Source organism: Cucurbita pepo, chromosome LG03, assembly GCF_002806865.2.
Source record: "Cucurbita pepo subsp. pepo cultivar mu-cu-16 chromosome LG03, ASM280686v2, whole genome shotgun sequence".
NCBI lineage: Eukaryota > Viridiplantae > Streptophyta > Magnoliopsida > Cucurbitales > Cucurbitaceae > Cucurbita > Cucurbita pepo.
Genome location: NC_036640.1, coordinates 13,653,018 through 13,673,137, shown reverse-complemented (window position 1 = coordinate 13,673,137; position 20,120 = coordinate 13,653,018). Strand labels below are relative to the sequence as shown.

At 36.7% G+C, this 20,120-nt stretch overlaps 1 protein-coding gene across 1 annotated transcript; it reads right to left on the bottom strand.

The window, feature by feature from the left end:
• Positions 1 to 461: 461 nt before the first annotated feature.
• On the bottom strand, positions 462 to 19,595 carry LOC111790227 (CCR4-NOT transcription complex subunit 1-like). The gene is made up of 51 exons (XM_023671078.1): positions 19,329 to 19,595; positions 18,534 to 18,831; positions 17,954 to 18,182; positions 17,476 to 17,815; positions 17,277 to 17,390; positions 17,069 to 17,197; positions 16,686 to 16,877; positions 16,347 to 16,541; positions 16,047 to 16,184; positions 15,782 to 15,904; positions 15,404 to 15,660; positions 14,972 to 15,075; positions 14,743 to 14,837; positions 14,470 to 14,664; positions 13,224 to 13,361; positions 13,009 to 13,084; positions 12,860 to 12,927; positions 11,712 to 11,857; positions 11,377 to 11,485; positions 11,148 to 11,294; positions 10,932 to 10,979; positions 10,721 to 10,849; positions 10,276 to 10,515; positions 9,549 to 9,689; positions 9,379 to 9,464; positions 9,163 to 9,268; positions 8,031 to 8,126; positions 7,742 to 7,894; positions 6,900 to 7,082; positions 6,600 to 6,814; positions 6,381 to 6,513; positions 6,170 to 6,295; positions 5,655 to 5,699; positions 5,493 to 5,570; positions 5,241 to 5,357; positions 4,433 to 4,559; positions 4,258 to 4,358; positions 4,040 to 4,177; positions 3,868 to 3,945; positions 3,501 to 3,647; positions 3,258 to 3,389; positions 3,067 to 3,096; positions 2,835 to 2,981; positions 2,694 to 2,755; positions 2,282 to 2,435; positions 1,986 to 2,177; positions 1,803 to 1,907; positions 1,372 to 1,506; positions 1,053 to 1,289; positions 840 to 941; positions 462 to 757 (listed from the first exon to the last, which is right to left on the bottom strand). Exons 1-51 carry the CDS (start codon positions 19,425 to 19,427, stop codon positions 608 to 610), a joined length of 7,125 nt encoding a protein of 2,374 aa, XP_023526846.1. The 5' UTR covers positions 19,428 to 19,595; the 3' UTR covers positions 462 to 607.
• Between the last annotated feature and the right edge of the window lie 525 nt (positions 19,596 to 20,120).

Below are 20,120 nucleotides of genomic sequence, written 5' to 3'. Positions count from 1 at the left end.
ACTGGCTCTTTAAAAGACACTTTCTTGGTTAATTAATTCAGTTATTGAATCAGATTTTCTGTGGATAGTATGCCTGAAGCAATGGCTTCGTATAGTTCTTCCCATTTTTTATGTAGAAGTATCTTGGAAACAGTAATTGCAAAATTACTTGCTTTACTTTGAGACGTTCAATTTTAGCTAATACTTTCAATGGAACTCTAAATCTTAAAACTGACCCTTCATTCATTTCTGGTTGACTTGTAAGAAAGATGCACCATTTGTCAACACGAAGATCCATTTAAGTGGGTTCAAGTAGTTTGGCCCGAATTAGTAAAATTTTTCTTTTTGTTGAAACGGTAGAGCATTATATTTTACTTGAATAAAAAACAATTTGTAATGAACAGAGACGAGGGCAGGAGATTAAAAAATCTATTGCAAAAGAAATGTAATGAGATCTGAAGGCTGGTGCCAGAAAACAAAAGAAAATTGAAATCATATTCAATTTTAAATTGAGAAAAAAATATTATTTACATATTAAACAAACATTGGCATTGACTACACAATCGTATCGTTGGGATGGGAATAAATACTCTGTACATTACAGCCAAATACAGAAGAGACTACTAAACTAGTGGGCGGTATCAGGTACCCAATTTTGAACCATGTTCTCGTCTGCAGATTTAGGGCCACCGCAGGATCTAGAGACCGACTCAAATAGTCTTTCGATATCTGGTGCACATCTTATAAAGGACCGGTTCCAAAAGTTGTATCTTGGATTCTGAAAAAAAATATTAGAATAAAACTCAAAATTTGGAGGATGAAAATCGTTCTATGAAATCTTGACTCACGCTGGAATGTACCTTAATAAGTTCAATGAATGTAATCAGCAGTCCCCATGGATGAGGTCTATTGACAATGAGGCGTTCCAACAACACTCTTGTTATCTGCTCCTGGATAATTTCCTGCACATGTTCCAACCACAACATTATTTTTTAACTATTGTCCGTGTTACCAACCGATCACAGTTCCAGCAGGCAAAAATGTACGAAATGAACTCGAACAGAAGAACTCACCTGAGTCGATTCAGCGAAAAGGTATAGGAGCACAAAAGAGAAGTAATGGGTGTGGGTATTCGGATAACGAAGTTGGTTTGCAACGGCATTGAGGAAGAGGTACCGCCCTTCAGTATCCAACTCCACGATCAGAGTCTGGAAAATATCTAGAGCAGCACCCACCAGAAATACTGCTAATGTAACAGTATTAGCCGTTGACTGAGCATGAGGACTTCTTGCCTGAAGTTGTTGGATGGCCTGAACAATAGTCGTTAAAGTATGCATTAGCCAGAGATTATCACAAGTAAAAGAAGGGTTTGAGAGGTAGAGACGCAAGTACCTGCATCCCGACGTAAAGTACGAGGGAGTTGATCAAAGGCACATTGTAACGCGTCCCAGCAGAAGCAGCTTCAATGGGAGGAAGTAGCAACTTCTGCTTCAGATCAGCCAGAAACGATGATCCCTGTTGCCTTGTCTGCAGACGGAGGAAAAGAGAATCACAATTTTATTTCAAAATTACCAACAAAAACGAAAAACCTTGTTAAAGGAACTTATTTAGAGCTGGATCTTGTTAAGGGAATTTCCCTTTCACACCTTTAAATAGCCGTAAGCTAGGATGAAAACTTCATTCATCCAATAAAGAAATCATGAACTTCTCAATTGTTCTACAACAAGAATCGACCACTATGTTGCTGTTTTGTTTGAACTCGTGTGAAACCAATCAATCTTTCTCGCATGTATATTAAATAGTGAATGCCAAGAACAAAATACCTTGAGATACTCATCCACGTCGGCCTTCATCTGCTTTGATTTAAGAGCTCCATCCACCTCAGATAGAATACGTGGGGATTGATTGATTTCCGCAAGCAAGTCAATCTGCACGTGATGAAAATTTTTGTCCCTTATAATTGGATTTCCATGATTAAAATGGTTGCGAAAATACGAATACTAGACCTTCAAATTGGGGGTGGACGGATCTGGTAGTCTCATGTTACGAGGAAACGCACTAAGGATAATATTCCGCATCTGAATGCAGCTAGGAGGAATCACATCGCAGAAAGTAAAATGATAGTCACATAGGAACTCAGGGAAATCATGAAGTAAGACAAGCAACACCCTAAGGGTGCCTTTATAAAGAAAATAAACCTGCAAAAAATAGATGAAACAAAAAAAAATTAGTGCCACCATACAAACAAAAAACGCTCGGCAGTAACGAGACTGAAGACTGAAAAAAAATAGTAGGGGCTAACCGGTGGTCCAAGTTCAGCGTTCCGCAAAAATGGCTCCATGAATTGGAACACGTCTACCAGCAAACGCTGGATGTATGGCCAACCCTTCTGACTATTCCCAGTAAGCATCTTTGGCATAAAACTTCTATGACTAACCAGCTCAAGCCAAGCATAGCTGGTGAAAGAATAGCCAGCATGAAGTAATTGCAATAATAGAAAAATTAAAGAAAAGAACAAAACGTATCTGTGTAACCATCCATGAACGAATATATATAGGCGTAACCCACCATCATTATTGCAAATTAATTTTGTCAAGGCTGCCACGACCTATTTTACTATATATATATATTTTTTTTCGCTCTAAATAAAACTTTTGATGCACAAAATAATATCAAGGATTTATAGAAAAAAACGGTAGCAAATTGGCACTAACCTGAACGCTGGAATCTTAAGAGGGTGCAACGCATGAAATGCATTAGCAAAAGCTGTCAATATCTGCAATGTGATTACTTCAGATTTTAGATTATTCATGAAGGAAAGAGAAAAGCAAATGTTAGGGCAAAATGATTCATACCTGAAAGTTGGCACCATCAACAATAGGTTCTAGACAGCCAAGGTCAGGAAGCCAGTTAATAAACAATCTAAAATATGGTCTCGGATTAAACGATGCTTTCTTCTCTTCGGCATCTTTCTGAATGAATCTTACAGTCACTGCCAGAATCTGGAGCATACAGAAAAGAATTAGCAAGTCATGAACAACCATGCAAAATATAAAAAAGGCAAAAAGTACTTCTACAGCTCATTACCCTGGATAAAAGAGAAGTTTTACCAGATCCCTGAAAATAAAATAATGGGAAGTGTCAGATGAATATTAGCTCATGCGATAACTGCATATCACAATCTTCTATTCAAGAGCATGACAAAAAAAAATCAAATATATATTAGGCAAAAGAGCCAAAGAAGCAGATGGGCAATATTTCAAAAAGTCAGCGCTCACCTTCAAGATCGAAAATACAAGCTTGGCATAAATGTCGATCGCAAGGAATGATAGATTCTGTATTTGTTGTGGTGATTGTAATGCACCCGAATTAATTACTTCAGATGATAAACAATGTGCCACAGAAATTTCCTAAATTGAAAAGCATGCAGTGAGTTGGCAAAAGAAAAATATGATTCAATGCTCAACACATAATTCTTCTAAAATAAGTTTAAAAAAGAAAAAAAGAAAAAAAAAGCATACTGTGAGCAGACGGAAAAACCGATCCGTCATATCATCCCCTTTCAGAAGCCCATTCTGATGTAATTGTATTATGAAATGGTTAAATGCGGCTTCATTAGCACCGGGTAGCTCACATATTCGGTACCATTCAGCAAATAGTATTGATACCTACAACAAACAAGTACATTCAAAACCATTAGAATCTCCATTTTTAATTAACTAAATGCTAATTTATGGATAATTAAAATTAATTAAAAAGAAAACCATTGTCCGCCATGGTGTGGAATGAGGTACAAAAACAATATGAAAAGCTCTCAAAGAATTGAAGTATGATATAAAAGGCCATCATGCAGTGAAATATCATCAAGGATTCCAATAATCTAGTTACCTGATCACGAAAACCAACTGGATCTTCAGATTCGAGAAAACTAGAATCTTCTCTGTTTGCTGTGGAATGTCCAGGAGCCTGTTAGAGAAAAATGGCACAAAACTGAGGAATTAGGGGGGAAAAAACACATTCCTAAATGTTATTAGTAATTATAGTATTCTTCTAAAGAAACCTTTTTGTCTCTGGCAAGTCTAGCCTTATCCTCTTTCCCAACGTTAACCCCAGATATAGCAGCTGTACTAGCAGATGGATTCTTGATTATCTCAACCAGTTGTTGCAAAGGCTCTGAAGATCCAGGTTTTGCAGCTACCTACAAATTAAACGCGAAAGAAGCTTTACCAAAGTACCACGGGAGAGTGTCCTCCACTAAAACTGATATAGAATACGAACCTTAGCTAATGCATCAACAAGATTGTGAAGTTCGGAAATAACACTTGATTCTTCCACAACCAATGTTTGGAGGAGGGATATGGCAAACTCTGTTGCGGCCTCTGACAAATTGCATAAATGGTCAGTTCATACTGGCATAACAAAGAACATCAATAAAATTAATACATTCACTTACTATTCCTGCCTCCATCAATTAGTTTCGCCATATGAACATTATATTCTGCAAGATTTAGTAGTTCACTGCGAATAAGGCCAAGAGTAATGTCCTTGTTGTACTTCCGCTCTTCCTCGGAGTAAATCACCTGTAAACAATAAAGTTGGGGAGAAAATGATGTATCGAAGGCTGGCTTTAGAAACAAAGAGTTAGAAACTGGAAAAATGAATATATGTGAATTACACCTAATACCACAGGGAAAACGTTAATGCATGAAGAACTTGGTAAATACATGAGTTCACCATAGGTACTCAACAAATAGTATATATATATATATTGATACAAACACATATCGGCAAATATATATCTATATATAGTCGGCATTTATATAGAGGTGGTTCTGTGTAGGTTGTTCTATATATTAATGAGAGAATCCCCGGAAGGGGAGAATTATAAGACAAGGTAATAAATAAAATAATATAAGAATCTATTATGGTACATAGTTCAAGTCAAAAGATAGTAAATCCATTCATTCTTTTTCTATAAAAATTACATAATATTATTTAGTCTAATTATGCATGAATTAGTATAATTATAAAATACCTTGTAGCACAATTCAAAAACATTAATAGAAAAAAAATAAACATTAAGTTGAGGTATCCATTCTGACAACTATCACCGAACTTACCCTCTATTTATGTGCCATTAGTGGAGATATATAAGAAATTAAGTGTGTAAACAAAGATAAGGGCAAGAAAAAAATTGAAGGAGAAGTAATGAAAGTAATAGGTAAAAAACGATTAATTAGGAGCATTAAAGAAGACCATACCCAGCTAGTAAGTTCCTTTACAACTAGCTTGCAAACATCGCGAATGGCAATCAGAATGGCAAGATGGGCACCAACATGAAAAGTGTTTGATGCATTGTCGTATAAAACTTTAAACACCTGTATTTTAAATGTAGATCCAGATTGAGGGAGATAAAACAGCAAAAAGAAAATTGAAACAATCAGTAGATAAAATAATGAGGAGAGAATCGAAAAATGGGAATAGTCTCTCGGTTCAAGAGAAAATTAAACGACCTTTTGCGCCACAGCAAGAGCAGCTTCATCCCGACTTACACATCTTAGTATGATCTCAGGAACCTCGGCAATGACACCCTAAACAGAAATCATTTCCATGTAAGACTTTAACTTTTGAATGCCAGAACTGAAGAGTCACTTGTTGAATTCACAAAAGTATACCTGGAAGTCAGTTTCCCGAGCCTCATTACTAACCAAAGCCTCCAACTGACACAAGACAATATGGTAACTTCATAAGTTAAGTACATACATCCAAAAAAGCAGAACAGCTATATTACAAAAACTAAAGGCTGATTGTTTTATTCCCGTATCAAAGGGCAGCAGCCCTCCAGTTTCTATTGCATCCAGGCCCCTTTATACTGTCACAGGCTACATATATGATATAACACTCAATAAAATGCGAAGAAAATTGAAAGGGTAGACAACTCAAATCGCCCTTTTTCATATATCTGTCATCCCCTAAACAATCCCCTTCATACCATAGGGCTACTTATTGAGCAAAGGAATCTAAATGAAAAGGAAAGATGAAATGCATGTAGGGAAAATAAATGCAAGCTCTTGTCTCTCCTGTGTTCAAAAGAAAATACAATGTGGTATAGACAACCATCATTCATAGAACTAAGTTAAATAGAAATGGACATTAAGCAACAATAATTAGACGCTAGAGCAGTGGTGACCTTCTGTGAAATAACTTGGAATTTATCCAATGCATCTCTGGTGGTAAGTGAGGGTTCTGACATAGTAGTCGCAAGACGATCAGTTGTGATAGGTGAGGACAATGGTTGGGAAGAAGATCCAGGTTCCTAAAACATAGTGGCATATATCAAATTGGATAGAATTTCACCCCGGTACTACATATTCTTGAAAAATAAAAGGTAGTTGTCCAACCTTTATATTGTCAGAGGTATCAGCTGCAGGGAGCTCAGGGGTTGATGCAGCCAAAGGGAAAGAAGCAACGCCCAAATCATTTTCTGGACCTCGCACGCCAACACCATCAGCAGCAATATGTCCTGGAGTTGCACTGAAATATTGCACAGAGGAAATGATTGAGGCAACTAAATGTGCTTATAATGGAAACAATATAAGACATTAGCTGATCTGCAAAACCTTAGTTGGGGCACACAGGTAGGGTCTACAGCATCATCCAGAGACCGAGATCCTCCTTCAAGTCCAGCAACAAGTCCAGATGTGTATCCTGAGTTCAGTTGTCCCGATGACAAACCAAATTGACTACTCAAACCAGTACCACTAGCTGTAATTGAAGAACCAGTAGACTGTGCAGCTTGGCTATTTTGATTTTGCAAGGGAAGCCTAACAAAATCCTGAAGGATATACACAAAACGTACACTCTTATACCCCTCTTTTTGCGTAATATCAAAGTTCGCAATCATTGAGAAGGTTGCTCACCTCATAAACTCGCTGTTGTGAAATGGACAGATGTCCTGGCTTGGGACGGAGAGCCTCAGGCACAACACCAAGAGGTCCTTGTGCGTACATACCAGTGTCAAAAAAGGTTGTATTAACACCCTCTCTATGCTTCCTTCTTAAAGACAGCTGTTGGGCTATTTCACCGTCAATGGTTTGTATAGCCTGAAAGAATACCATAACCAAAAACAAATTGTAAGGCATGTGTTATATAATACCATGCCATATAATACCAGGAACAAAAGTATATATATATAAAAAATGAGAAAAGATTTCTTAAAAGAAATTGAATGATAATTTCCGGAGGTCCCCTAATTCCAATCAATTGAGGGTAGAGATTGATTGGAAGTAATGTTCTAGAGAGAGATAATAACCCGACAGAATACAATTAAATAACAGGAAAAAAAAAATAAAGGCTGCAATATATAAAAACCTTAAGTACTATGTAGAGTACAAAATTACATCAAATGGAAATCAAAAGCATTATAATGAAATTTAAAAAAATAAAAATAAATAAATGTTGGTTGTTATAAAAACAAAATACACATGAATATGCGCATGACATTATTTTCCCAACGCAAAGCACTCAAGGTTTCCGTTGTCTAAAAAATTCAACTGCTGAACATAGAGATGTTTTAACAGATACAGAATTGATGGGAAAAAAAAAAGGTAAAGCCTTTTCTCAATAACTTTGTAAAGCTTGGATTGTTAACAAAATCTGACATACTTTCAACATACTAACAACAGATGCCTGCCTGCTAATATGGAACTGTAAATTATTCCCATAATATCAAGACCGATGCCCACTTTCAGGATCCACTGACCTTATCTGTAGCAGCCTGTTCAATTATGGCACAGCCAAGATCAAGGTTATCATTTGTAACAAGCTGAACAGCTTGCTCAAGCAGATCACTGGCAACGCCCAAATTCTGGAGAGAACTTCTGAGTTGACTTGATATTGAACCTCGTAAAGGTTCCTAAAACAAATAAATTGTACTAAGTTGATTAGAAACAAAATAAAATCAATGTGAAACAATCAACCATAAGGTTTTATCATAAGCTCCACATAATAAAAACTGCATCATCTCAAAAGTTCACTAGAGAATGATAAACCTTGCAAGTCACGTGTGCTAGACATCCAGCCAGACTAGCAACCATCAAATGCGCTGCATTAAATATTCGGGTCTCATCTGATTCCATGGCGTAATCCTACAGTTGCAGATGATACAAATACATGGAAGGAATAAACATAATGAAAAAATATGGAATAACCCAGAAAAGTTCATAATTAAAAATTAAAACACACAACAACAAGAAGTTCCAAAATAGGGCAAGTAAGGTATCCACCTAATCTGCCAAGAAAGAACATTTATGAGGCAAAAATGAGACTTTCAATCAAAATAGAGAACAATGCAGTAGTTGAATTATTTTTTTCAAGGACAACACTGTAAGAACTAGATAATAGAAGTTCACAGATGAATATATACGAATACAGTTTTAAGCAGTAAAGCATCTTGATTAGAAGACAGCAAATGTGCTGTCTGTTTTTCGAACTAAACAAAAAATAAGATAAAATAAATATGAACTCCAAAAGCATTCCGGTTTAAACAAATATCTAGCCAACACAGCCAGTGTGCTACTGTTATTATTATTTTGTTTGTATGGGAGACAACTTGATTGATGATTGAAATTTACAAAAGGGATATAATATCAATAATGTTTACCAAAGACCTTCCCAAATATAACTATAAGAAGTAAAAATATTAGAGAGTTTACACCAAGATATAAGTTGGTAAACAACATTGTTGAAAACTTTTGTATAACTATGTGTCTTTTCCAAGAATATTATTTGATTTCTTTCTTTTCACTGATTCCAAAGGAAAGCCAAGATGAAATTTTGGAGACTTTTGCTCCGAGGATGAGGAAGGTTCTTTGGTTCTTTATGATGATGGCATGTTTTTCTAGTGATGTTGTCACAACTTGTGGATCAGGGATAAGAAGTGGCACAGTAGATATTCGGCCAGTGTGATATCATCAACAATGACTTCGTCAAAAATAACTAAAATGAAGCTGATGTTCATGATGAAAACGTTATCAAGGATATTTGTTCATAAAACATCATCCTCAGATTTCTAAACAAACCTAAAAATAATCCAAAAGGTGCATAAGCTCAGTAGAAATGTAGAATTGCATATAAGATCATTTTAAAAAGAGAATGTCAATGAAGCCAACTTATAGATAAAACCTTCAAAACCAGTTCCTTTGTTGTTTGGGTGGCTATAGAGACACTACGCTGCACAATACCAGAAACGATCTCTTTGACAGCTCTATCCATTGCAATTGGAACTGCTCTGTAGTAGCATGTGCAAAAGAAGAGATATAAACACAACTATTTTACCAAGAGTAGCTTTACCGTGGATAATTGCTTAAACTAAAAGTTACAATAGCATAAGCTCCAAACCTCTGAAAATGAATGTGCAATCCCAAACTATTAAGCTTCTGGTTGATCACAACAAGACTTCCTATATTAGGGATACCCGCAGGAAGCTGCAATAACAAGAAATAGCCAATAAGGAAAATGTTGTTATCCAAGTTAGAAGACTTCAAATAATTCACAGGATGCAATCATACCTGATTGGTTGAGAATGGTGATGGCGACGTTGTAGCTTGTAAGAGTCCAGGGGCAGTAGGAAGCTGATCAGACAAGCCCAGCGCAGCAAGCTTTTCGTCTTCCATTAATGTGCCAGAAGAAAGATGAAGCGGGGGAACGTACTACAACCAAAAATAAATTAGAAGATAAGAAATCAGCAATAGCAATTGCAATAAAATAGAACAGAGAAATTGTCTAGTCTGAGGATTGCATGGTTCAGCCATCTACTTTGGCTATTTCGTTCCAGCTACCTAACTAGTGCTCCAGGTCTATAACCAGAAAAATGTTATAAAGCTATATGGATGAAAAAACTATAGAAAATAAAAACTTCCATGACCGTTTTTTTTTTTCTTCTCTTTTTCCAATGAGACAATACTTGTGGAAGTAAACAAGGTTCCACAGTGACTTCAGTTTAATGTGGTGTTTCTCCAACAAGACTCAAAACTGTCACAATACCCCTTATGGAGAGAGTAATAGTTTGGTATTACTGTGAGAGAGAGAGAGAGAGAGAGAGAGAGAGAGAGAGAGAGGAACTTATGAGAAGAACGCAGGAATCTGAGAGGAACTAATTTAGGACTTGTAAAATGCTTTTAATTAAATTTGAGGCTTACACCTCGAAATCGATAGGAAAAGCCTCAGGGCTGCCATAGCCTTCCTTTCGTTAGTGAATGAGTTAATCACCTACAAGAAGGAAAGAGCTTAACAAACCTGCGATAACAGGTGAGTGTGATTTCCAGAATTCGATGGTGTTGCAACCTCCAGTGGAAGCTCCACTTGATTTAAAGAAGACATTATGCTGGGCTTTGCTTCAGCTACCATCTGCGTCTGAGATGCTCCAACGTCCTTATTAGAAAAATCAGGATTACCTTCAACTTCTCTCTTCCGGTCTTTAAGAAGAGAAGTTGGCGTTATTTCTTTCATATCCACACTAAGATTCTTAAACAGAACCTGTAAAAAATCAATGCAAGACTAATTAAATTCAGTGGTAGGAAGAAATTCTTGAATCCTCCCTAGTGCTCCCTTGACTGTATATATTTCATTTAATCAATGATATTCTCTCATCCAAAACAAAAGTATTATTTCCGTTGAAAATTTACAGCTAACTGCATCCATAGTGCCAATGCCTTTACAGTCTTGAAGTGTGCATACATACCTCAATGTCAAACTTCAGGTTCATTTTCAAGTTAGGCATTGAATAAATCTCTGCCAGTAGTCCAAGAATGCCCATGGTCCAAGGGTTTGGGGGTTGGTATGCTAAACTACTTTGACATGGTTCAAGAACCTACAGCCATAATAATATAAAGGTAAGATCAGGATACTCAAACAAAGGTACCAAAAATATTCCCCTTACAGTACAATCATACCTTAGAAGTAAATGGTATTACAGCAATCATTAACCCTTTTTCATATGCCTGCCAAAATGGAGAAGTGAGTGCAAAGAAGAAAATAATAATAGTAAAACAGAAACAAACGTTAAATGGTATGGTTATCAAGAAAACATAAATGATGTGAAGAGGAGGAAGTCCCCAAAGTCCCTCCGTGGAATGAATCAAAACTGACAAAAGCAAACACTATCTTACCTCAATTATCAAAGATTTTGGATCTATTTCACGAGCTCGCAATACTTGATTCCTGCCAATTGTTAGTTTCCCAAGCCAGCTTCCCAAATTCTTCAGCAGTGAACGTTCTTCTGAGCTTGATTTTATAAGCTCTGATCCTAACAGAACCTGGAGAGAAGAGGAAAAAAATAAAAGTTCACTACCATGCCAGGCACTGATTGCACCACACATCCAAGAAGAAAAAAAACACCTTGCAGTTCTCGTAAGTAGCCTGAACAATCTCTTTACTCAAAGCTTTTGAATTAACTCGGTCCAGAAACTTCAAATACAAGTCATGGAAATTTGGCTCAATGCTAGCCCTGTAAAGCAATATATTGTCGGATGTTAATAATGTAGCTCATTTAAAAACCAACATTTTCTCTAGGGGGATTTTTCTAGAACGTCCCAACAGTTCCACCCCCCTAATAAAACTACAGAACATGCCTTTTAGTTTTCAGCTCATTGATATCATCCAATAAATTCGTTTACACATTGCAGATAGTTCGGTGTAAAAAATACATACAAGAAATCAAAGTAACTTCGAACCTCTTCATGACCATATACTGAGCAAACCAGGGGAAAAACTGCTCCTTCAAAATCTCCGAAAATTCTTTTGCTTTGGCTTCAAGATTAGCAAGTGAAATATTATTAATCATAAATGAAATCTTATCCTGTACATCCGATGCGGGAGCCTGCACACATAATGAGACTTATGAGAAGGTTAGATGTGCAGACATAAATTCAGAGTCCATAAAAAGAAATAAAACCCACTGGGGAGCAATTAAATAAAAATACAATATAGAGGAATATATAATCTCACTTCAATGCTACAAAGAGAAGTCCTAAACTAGAAAATGTGGAAGAAAGAAACGTATAGATAAAATTACGCTCTGAATGTCCACAGCCTCGGCATATCATTTGTTGGGAATCTTCCAACCAACATTCAAGCAAGGATTATCTCCTGCCACCAGCATCTTGGAGAACTCCTTCAATGATGATTCATCAATCTCATATTTCAATAAGAAATCTCTAACCATCTCCCAGAACACAAGTTATCCTTTCTTATTCAGACCAACAAAACACAAAAACTTTCTTCCATTCATGGGGGACCGAACTGAACATACAAAGAACCCCCCTTGATGAGAGATGAATTTAGAACCTCTAAAAGTGTCAGAAAAGTCTGTCTTGCTTAAAAAAAAATCATTAGTAACCAACAAATGAAGAAACTCTAACAAAACTGATGGCGGAAGGGGGCTAAGGCCAATGAGGCAGGAAAGGTGATACAGAAGAGAATTCCTAGGCATTCAGCTCCTCAAGAGGATTTAGAACAACTGGTTCAAAATTTTGGGTCTTAAAGTGGGTCGTTAGCCAGCTGTTTACCTTGGTCTTTTGGGAGGCAACCCTTCCAGTACTCGGTTTTGGTAACGGGTGATGGAGAAGTTACAACACAAGCTTCAATACTGGAAATTTTCCTTTATTTCCAAGGGTGATAGGCATAATCTTTTACATTGGAATGTATACGTATATATCTTCGGCTAAGTGCAGATTTGAATGAAATTTTCTTAAATTATACGTAAAAGTCATGGTTATTATATCAATAATATGACAAATAAGAATCTCCTACCACATTCACATTCATCAAGACTCTCTGACTTGATAATATCATTCAAAAGATAGCACAATGAATGGAGTACCTCTAGAGGAGTTTCTCTTTTCTCAGCCGCAGCAACAAGCGTTTCAATATTCAAAGCTGAACCAAACCCTGTCAAAGGATAAAACATAACCATTACGTTCATTCCAAACAAGCAACAAAATTTTCAATGCCTAACGTCGAAGAACTAACTGGTAGAAGCAGCCCCCCGTGAAGGACGGACAAAACCAGAGGCAGAAGTCAACACAGCTGGAGTACTGATTGTATTCTGCACCCACAATTGTAGCAACTTACAGAGAGATAGAAAGGGATATTTAATTGTTAATAATTAGGATGAACAAAGGTACATAGCATAAGATTCTAATGCAAATGGACGACAAAACTAGGAGAAAGAATAATGAGTTTACCTTTTGATTTGTAGGAGCATCACCTACGGGTTGAATTGAAGTTTGCCCCACAGAAGATAAAAATTGTTTTACATCACTGACTGATGATCCAATGACTTTAAGTCGATCATCCATGGCAGTTTCATGTTTTTGTTGAAGCTGCATTGTCGAAGAAAGTTGTTATAATAAATAATCTAACAGATATTTGCCACCAAAAAGTTATCTCTTTCTCTATAGCAACACAACACATTAAAGACCCAACGCTCCTTTTCCCTCTTCAAAAATATTTTTCTTTTAAGAAACTAAGCCTTTATTGAAGAAAAATGAAGTACATACAAAAAACAAGCCACAAAAAGAATCCCACAACTAACCCCATGATACTAATTCAAATGAATAAAACAAAGTTGAAAATTACAAAAAGCTCAATGGACGGATTCCCACAAGGAAGCATCCAAACATAATTCTACACTTCCCGCGCAAGGGAGAACTCAAGAGCACCTCCTCGATCATAGAACCATAGCCTCTCTCTACCCCTTACACCACAAGACCTTAATACAAAAGCCCAATCCACATGGTCGCAAGTTTTCTCAAAATGAATCTTGAGCATCACCCTTTCCTTCTTCCTCATTGTATAATCCTCAATGGCTTCATTCGATTTAAACTTTGCCTACCCTCAAGAAAAGAACCTCCGGCATTTGATTTAATAATGGGGAGCACTTTCTAGGGTTAGCATTGTGTTGATCTTATACAAGCTACTAATAAGACTTGTAGGCCCAAAGTCTTTAACCTTAAAAGATTCCCATTTTGGAATCAAACAAACGTAAGCCTCACACACTACAGAGTCGATAATCCCTCTCATGGAACTTACATAAAACTTTCCACAAGTCCTTCACTTTCACCCAATTAAAAAATAGAATGCCATAGTGAAGCCATCCGGCCCAGGCAAATTTTGACAGATTTATAGCTAGCTACGTAGTTTAACTTCCAATTTGAGCACCCTCTCAAAACTTTGTTTTGTAACTACTATTTTTTCAGCCACACCAATTGGAATAATTATTTCTATGCTCCCTGATTCAGGGGGCTGCCACTTCACTGAACCTTATGGTTTCAATAATGAAAAGGTTCCTAGTTTCCATTCAGAAAAACCTTTCATTTGTGGCATACGTGAACATTTCTTGTGCATATCATGATATACCACTAAATTAAAAAGTCAAAGATATAATCTGGACATGGTAACAAAAAATGCAACTAAAAGATAAGTTGCCACCTCCACATTTCCTGCAGTAGCATCAGAATCAGAATGGCCTGCAGATAGCCTCAGAAGAGCCTGTTCAATGAAAGCAACAAGTTCCACATGCGTGCTTCGTAAATGTGATATTTGCAGAATATGATTGCAGTACTGTGGCCACTCAATCAAACGATCCACAAACTGCTCTACAGCCTTGGTACCAAACACAAACATCTGCCCAAAAAAAAATGTTAACCACAAATAACATAATAAGCACAAACGAAACCTCACTCTCGAACATGCAATACAAACTTTTGAATCTGCAGGTTTACGAAGTGCATCAAGGACACCACGCAATGCAATCCCAAGAGTAAGGTGAGTTACAAGCTGATGCTTAATAACAGAGCCTGAAAAGCAATGAAAAAAAATGAACAATTTGGGATACAAAAAGACACATGAAATAAATCTATAAAACTAAAATATATATAATTTTTTTAAAAGTTACAAAATAAAACCCTCAAAATATCAACAAGAAACTCACCAAAGAGAACTGCCGCAATTTTCAGCTGTCTTTCAGGATATTTCGGGAAGAATCTATACTCCTCAAAAAGATTTGCAATCATGCATTCGAAAATTGATTGTTCCCTGCAAGCATGTAGTGAGCTGCCCATTCTAATCAAGCTAATTTATTTTGGGGTAAAGAACGTGAAAGATTCATTAATAAAGAAGATTGAAATGGGAAAAAGTTGCATGCACTTGATTGCTGATGGTGAAAACATGAAAATTACTTATTGCAGGACTGAAAACGAAAAAGAGTTCCAAAATATACTGTAGTTGACTCTTACAGTGTGGATTCATCCAATATCATAGTACATGAGAAATTATGGAAATTGGTCATAAACACATTTCACAGTAAAATAAACATCCTTAAAAACAAGACAATCATGCCCAACAGATAACTAAAATACAGCACCTTTTAACTGAAGATTCCTTGTACCGAGAAAGCATTTGAACCATCGCTTCAATGGTCAACTGACCGGAAAACATTTGTTGGAAGTAGGAATTAGCTTCGGCCTCAATGTCATCTGTATATCCTCCTTCTGCTCCAGGCGCATCTGGAGCATCACCGTTTTGCAGCTTTGGGTTCGACTCCAGAACAGCATCATGCAACTTCTCCATTTCCTCAAATAGTTTAGCAGAAGCAGTAGTACTCACATTAGATCTTAGAACCTGATATTAACAACTACGTTAGTCATACTTATTCCATTTTACATATGTACAACATTACATTCAAACCCCTGCATAGAAGAAAGAATTTGGTGGTGGGAGTACTGGAGTTTTTCCATAGTACCTTCAAGAAAGTAGAAGCAGTGTCGAGATAAATATTTGAAATCGCATTGGAAGGATAAAAAGGTTTGGTTGTAAAATCTTGAGATCCCCCATAATGAATCCCTTTTAAGAACTTGAGGCATTCCTGCAACATTAATCTCATAAGTTTTCACTTTATAATCAAAGCTGAAAGCCTGATGTCAGCACACAAATATTCTTCAAATGACAAACGTTTTAATATCAAGAACACAGTTCTAAAGGTCAGGCAACCAACTGAAAAATACTACCTCAAAAAATACATCTTTGTATGTGTTCAAACTGTTACTCAACCACTTCTCAAGGTCTAAACATTCCTGTCGTGAAGCAATAGCAGCTAATCTGATACTGCAGGAAGGAGGAATCATATCTAGTACTGACAAAAGTATCTGCAAAATGATATGGTGGACAAAAAGAAATTTCAGATTTGAAAATAACATAAACGGTTAGAAACGATAATCGGTACACCATGAATATGGTTCATATCATCTCTGCCACGCAAAGATAGATAAATAGAGAGAGGGGAGAGAGAGAACTTAGTATTAGCCTACCTTCAATTCTTGGCAGATTTCAACTATCCTAACCATGCAATCTGGATCACTGTTTTGAGCATCCACAAATCCCCGTAACACCAGATTAAGGTTAACATGCCATAGCTGAAAGATTAAATCACTACCAAGAGGATTTCTTAACATCAATGGGAAGATTGAAAAAGAAACTTCGAACTGGAGAAGATTGTATGCGGTCTGCAAGAAAATATGTAAAAATTTACAACCAGATCAGGATATGCATATGTGAGATACACAGAGAGGACAAATGTAACAAATAAATTTATTTATAAAAATAAAAAAATAAACCCCTCAGGGCAAAGGAGACAAGAAAAAATGTACGTTAGTATGTGCCATCCCAAGTAGCAATAGCTCAGGCCAGTTTTTAAGAGGAAACTCCAGCATTGATTGCACAGATCTAGCATGACCTCTCTCAGCAAGTTCACACAGTATATCCAAAAGATCAAGACACATCCATGCTTGATTTGTATGTCCAAGTTGAAGCTTATGGCCATGCAGTCCATCAATATAAGCCTACAAAAATGTCTCATCCAATGTAAAATATTAGGAATATGTATTGCCATAAGAGGGAGGAGAATGATTAGTTTCAACAATAAAAGTTAATGATTAGTTCCAACAATAAAAGTTACACCGCCATTGAAGTACGCTAGATGTAAGCAAGCAAAATAGGGAAGTCGTTGAAGTGTCCTAAACATTGGCCATACCAGCTGTCTCCCAGAGTGAGCAAATGTAAATATTTCAGGTGGTGCCGACACAGCATGTTTAAGGAAGGAAATCTGACCCTCCATATTCTTCCAAACCGAACCACAAATAGTATGAAGAGGAAACGTGTCCTGCAATCTCAACCAAAGATTGGATTAACAAGGGATGAATTATTTCATCTCAGTACATCCCAAACAAAGCAAACGATACCTGGCATGCACGTCTATATACAGACATGAAAAATGTGAATGCTTCCTCATTAGGTATGTAAAAACCCTCGTGATCCAGATTTTCCATTACTCTTATCCAGTCAATGCTAGGTGCCTGAATCAAGAAAGCATGGTAAGAAAAATAAAGGAAGATAGAAATTTGTGGGAATAGGACATGCAGATAAAGAAAAAAGGCTCACAAGTTGCTTCACTGTGTCTATGAGAACATCCACATCCCATGAGTTCAAGGATGGAAGATCAGATAAGGCGCTGCAACCCAAAGCTAGACTAAAAGTTGTATATAAATTTCGACTGTCCTCAAGACCAGTGTGATTGCGAGCTATCATGCCAAGTATCTTAGAGATAGTAATCTCTGTCAGCGGCAAGAAGAGGGACACGATCTCTTTGCATTGTGTAGCATTGACTGTGCATCCATAACCCAGTTCCTTCATAATATCTCCCATGCTCATTTCCTTCTCCATTTCGGCTAAGATGGAATCAAAATCATTATCACGGGACTCATGTGACAGATTTACATTCCTGCAATGGACAGAAAAAGTTGTCAAGTAAATAATAATATTACAAAAAGCACAGGTCCCACCAAAATTCACCAGAAATCGACAAGCCAAGGTCTCATACATAAATAGTGAAGATTATATTTAAGAGATTCTTCAGCACCTTAAAATTTTCTCCTCTCGCAATTCATCTGAAAGCAGCGGTGACAAAACAAACTCTGTAACATCTTTTAACTGCACCAAAGATAGCATTTGCATGAAGGAATCTAAATGCTTTGAGAGCCCTTCAGACCGTTGGAGGAACATGATAATATCCTGAATTTGCTGAGTGGAATCCATAGATACAGCATTAGCACAAAGTTCCTCAATCTGAGTAATGCAGAAGTTATTTCCTGAAAAAAATAAAATAAATAAAAAGGCACAACCTATGAAGTCCCCGCAAGAAAAATAAACATAATACTTTCTAACTAGCTACACGAGTCTATTTCGTTGATGAGGTAAACTCAAATTGTGAACTTGTAAGTTGTCAAAGCAAAATCAAGCTGGGCCCTATGTTAATATTTATCAAAACATAGCTACAAGCTCCATATTAACAAATAAATAAATAATTAAAGGAAAGATGGCAGGCATAAAGATTAGAGGAGTTCCCTGTATAGATCTTGGTCTGTCACGAAATAGAAGTAGTTGATAGCAAATTAACAACCACAAAACGTCAATAATTAATGGTAACTTCTAGAACTTACCACACGTCCTTGTATTGAGATTTTCAGAATCTGAAACAGCGAGACCAACTCCAATTCTTTCACACATTGACAAGTTTAACAGATTCGAGATGTTCTCAAGAATAACTTGGTTGATATCTCTAGTTTTAAGGGACTCGCAAAATATTGTACTAAAATTGGGTCTGTCCAAGAGATGCTTGAAAACAGAGGAAACAACTAGTCGCAACAGCGGGTTGTCCAAATCTGACCCATGACTAGTGAAATGATCCAAACAAGTTCTGAGCAGTATGAAGCTTCCTTCAACTCCACAGTCAATAAACTGAAGCACATTTAAGACATTAATTCAGTCAAATGCTTAAAATATATTTCAATGTAAAAGATCAGCGCAATGGTTAAGTGTAATGCTTAATCGCAAAGGCGATTACTTCACGTGCTGCAATTTGGAAAGGGTATCCAATAGAACTCTGTTTCCTAATTCTTCTATTTCGGGGTTGTAAACATAGCTTTCATGAAGAAAAAAGAAAGACAGAACGACACAAATAAACAGAGGCACATATACATAGAAGCTTTTCAAGTAAACACCTTAAACTGTTTTACAAGAATGCCTGGAGATCAAAATGAGAAACGTAGTGGAAATGGAGAATTGATTAAAAAGGAAATGCGTGAAACAAGCGTTGATTAAATCTAAATCTAGGCCACGAATCGCATCACACGAAATGAAATAATTTTATGAGCAGAGCAGAGCTCAAATGATAGTTGGCAAGTATGACCGGAAAAGGCAAGGAAGGGGAGGCGATGTAAAAGGCAAGATGATACCTCGCAGAGCTCGTTGAGAATGGATTCAGCATTAGATTCAGTCAAGCTGTGGAGGAGGAAGCGAATCTGAGACGACGTCGTAGCCGAAAACATCAGCATGGCTACCCAAATCGGGAAGCTAGGGTTTTCCACCACAGAAGCTGAGGCTCGGCAGGCTGAGTGAGTGCAAGGAAGAAGAAGAATGAAAGGAAGGTTGAAGAAGCGGTTCGCAGAGAGATTGCGGGAACAGGAACAGGGAGGTTTGGAGAGAGAAAAAAGGCGAGATGATGGTGAGCACGAGAGACCAAATTTATGGCGCACAATTCTATTTATATTCTCTTCTAATTGAAACTCAACTGGAGCTGGAACTCAACTTTGAGACACTCTGGTCTGGTCCGGTCTAATGGGCCGTCCAAACCGAACATGCGTGGCTCATCCAAAAATAATAATAAAAATAAAAATACCGGTCCTGTACTTTCGTTTTATTTTTTATTTCTATTTATTTTAGTCTATTTAAGTGATTGAATGTAAAAAATAATAATAATTTTAATCCCTTTAAAAAATAAAAATAAAACTTTTACTTATAAAAAATATAAAAAAAACTCTAATATTTTAAAATAAATTTAACCCGACATATCTATTTTATGGAATGTGATGACAAAATTAAGGTGAAGCTAAATGAATCAGGCACCTAGTATTATGTTTTGCTACATAAATATGTTTGAACGACGGTACACCGAATAATTTTGAATAATTTTGAATAAATTTTTGTAAATCAACACATAGTCAGTTAGTTGACGATAGAGATGAGGA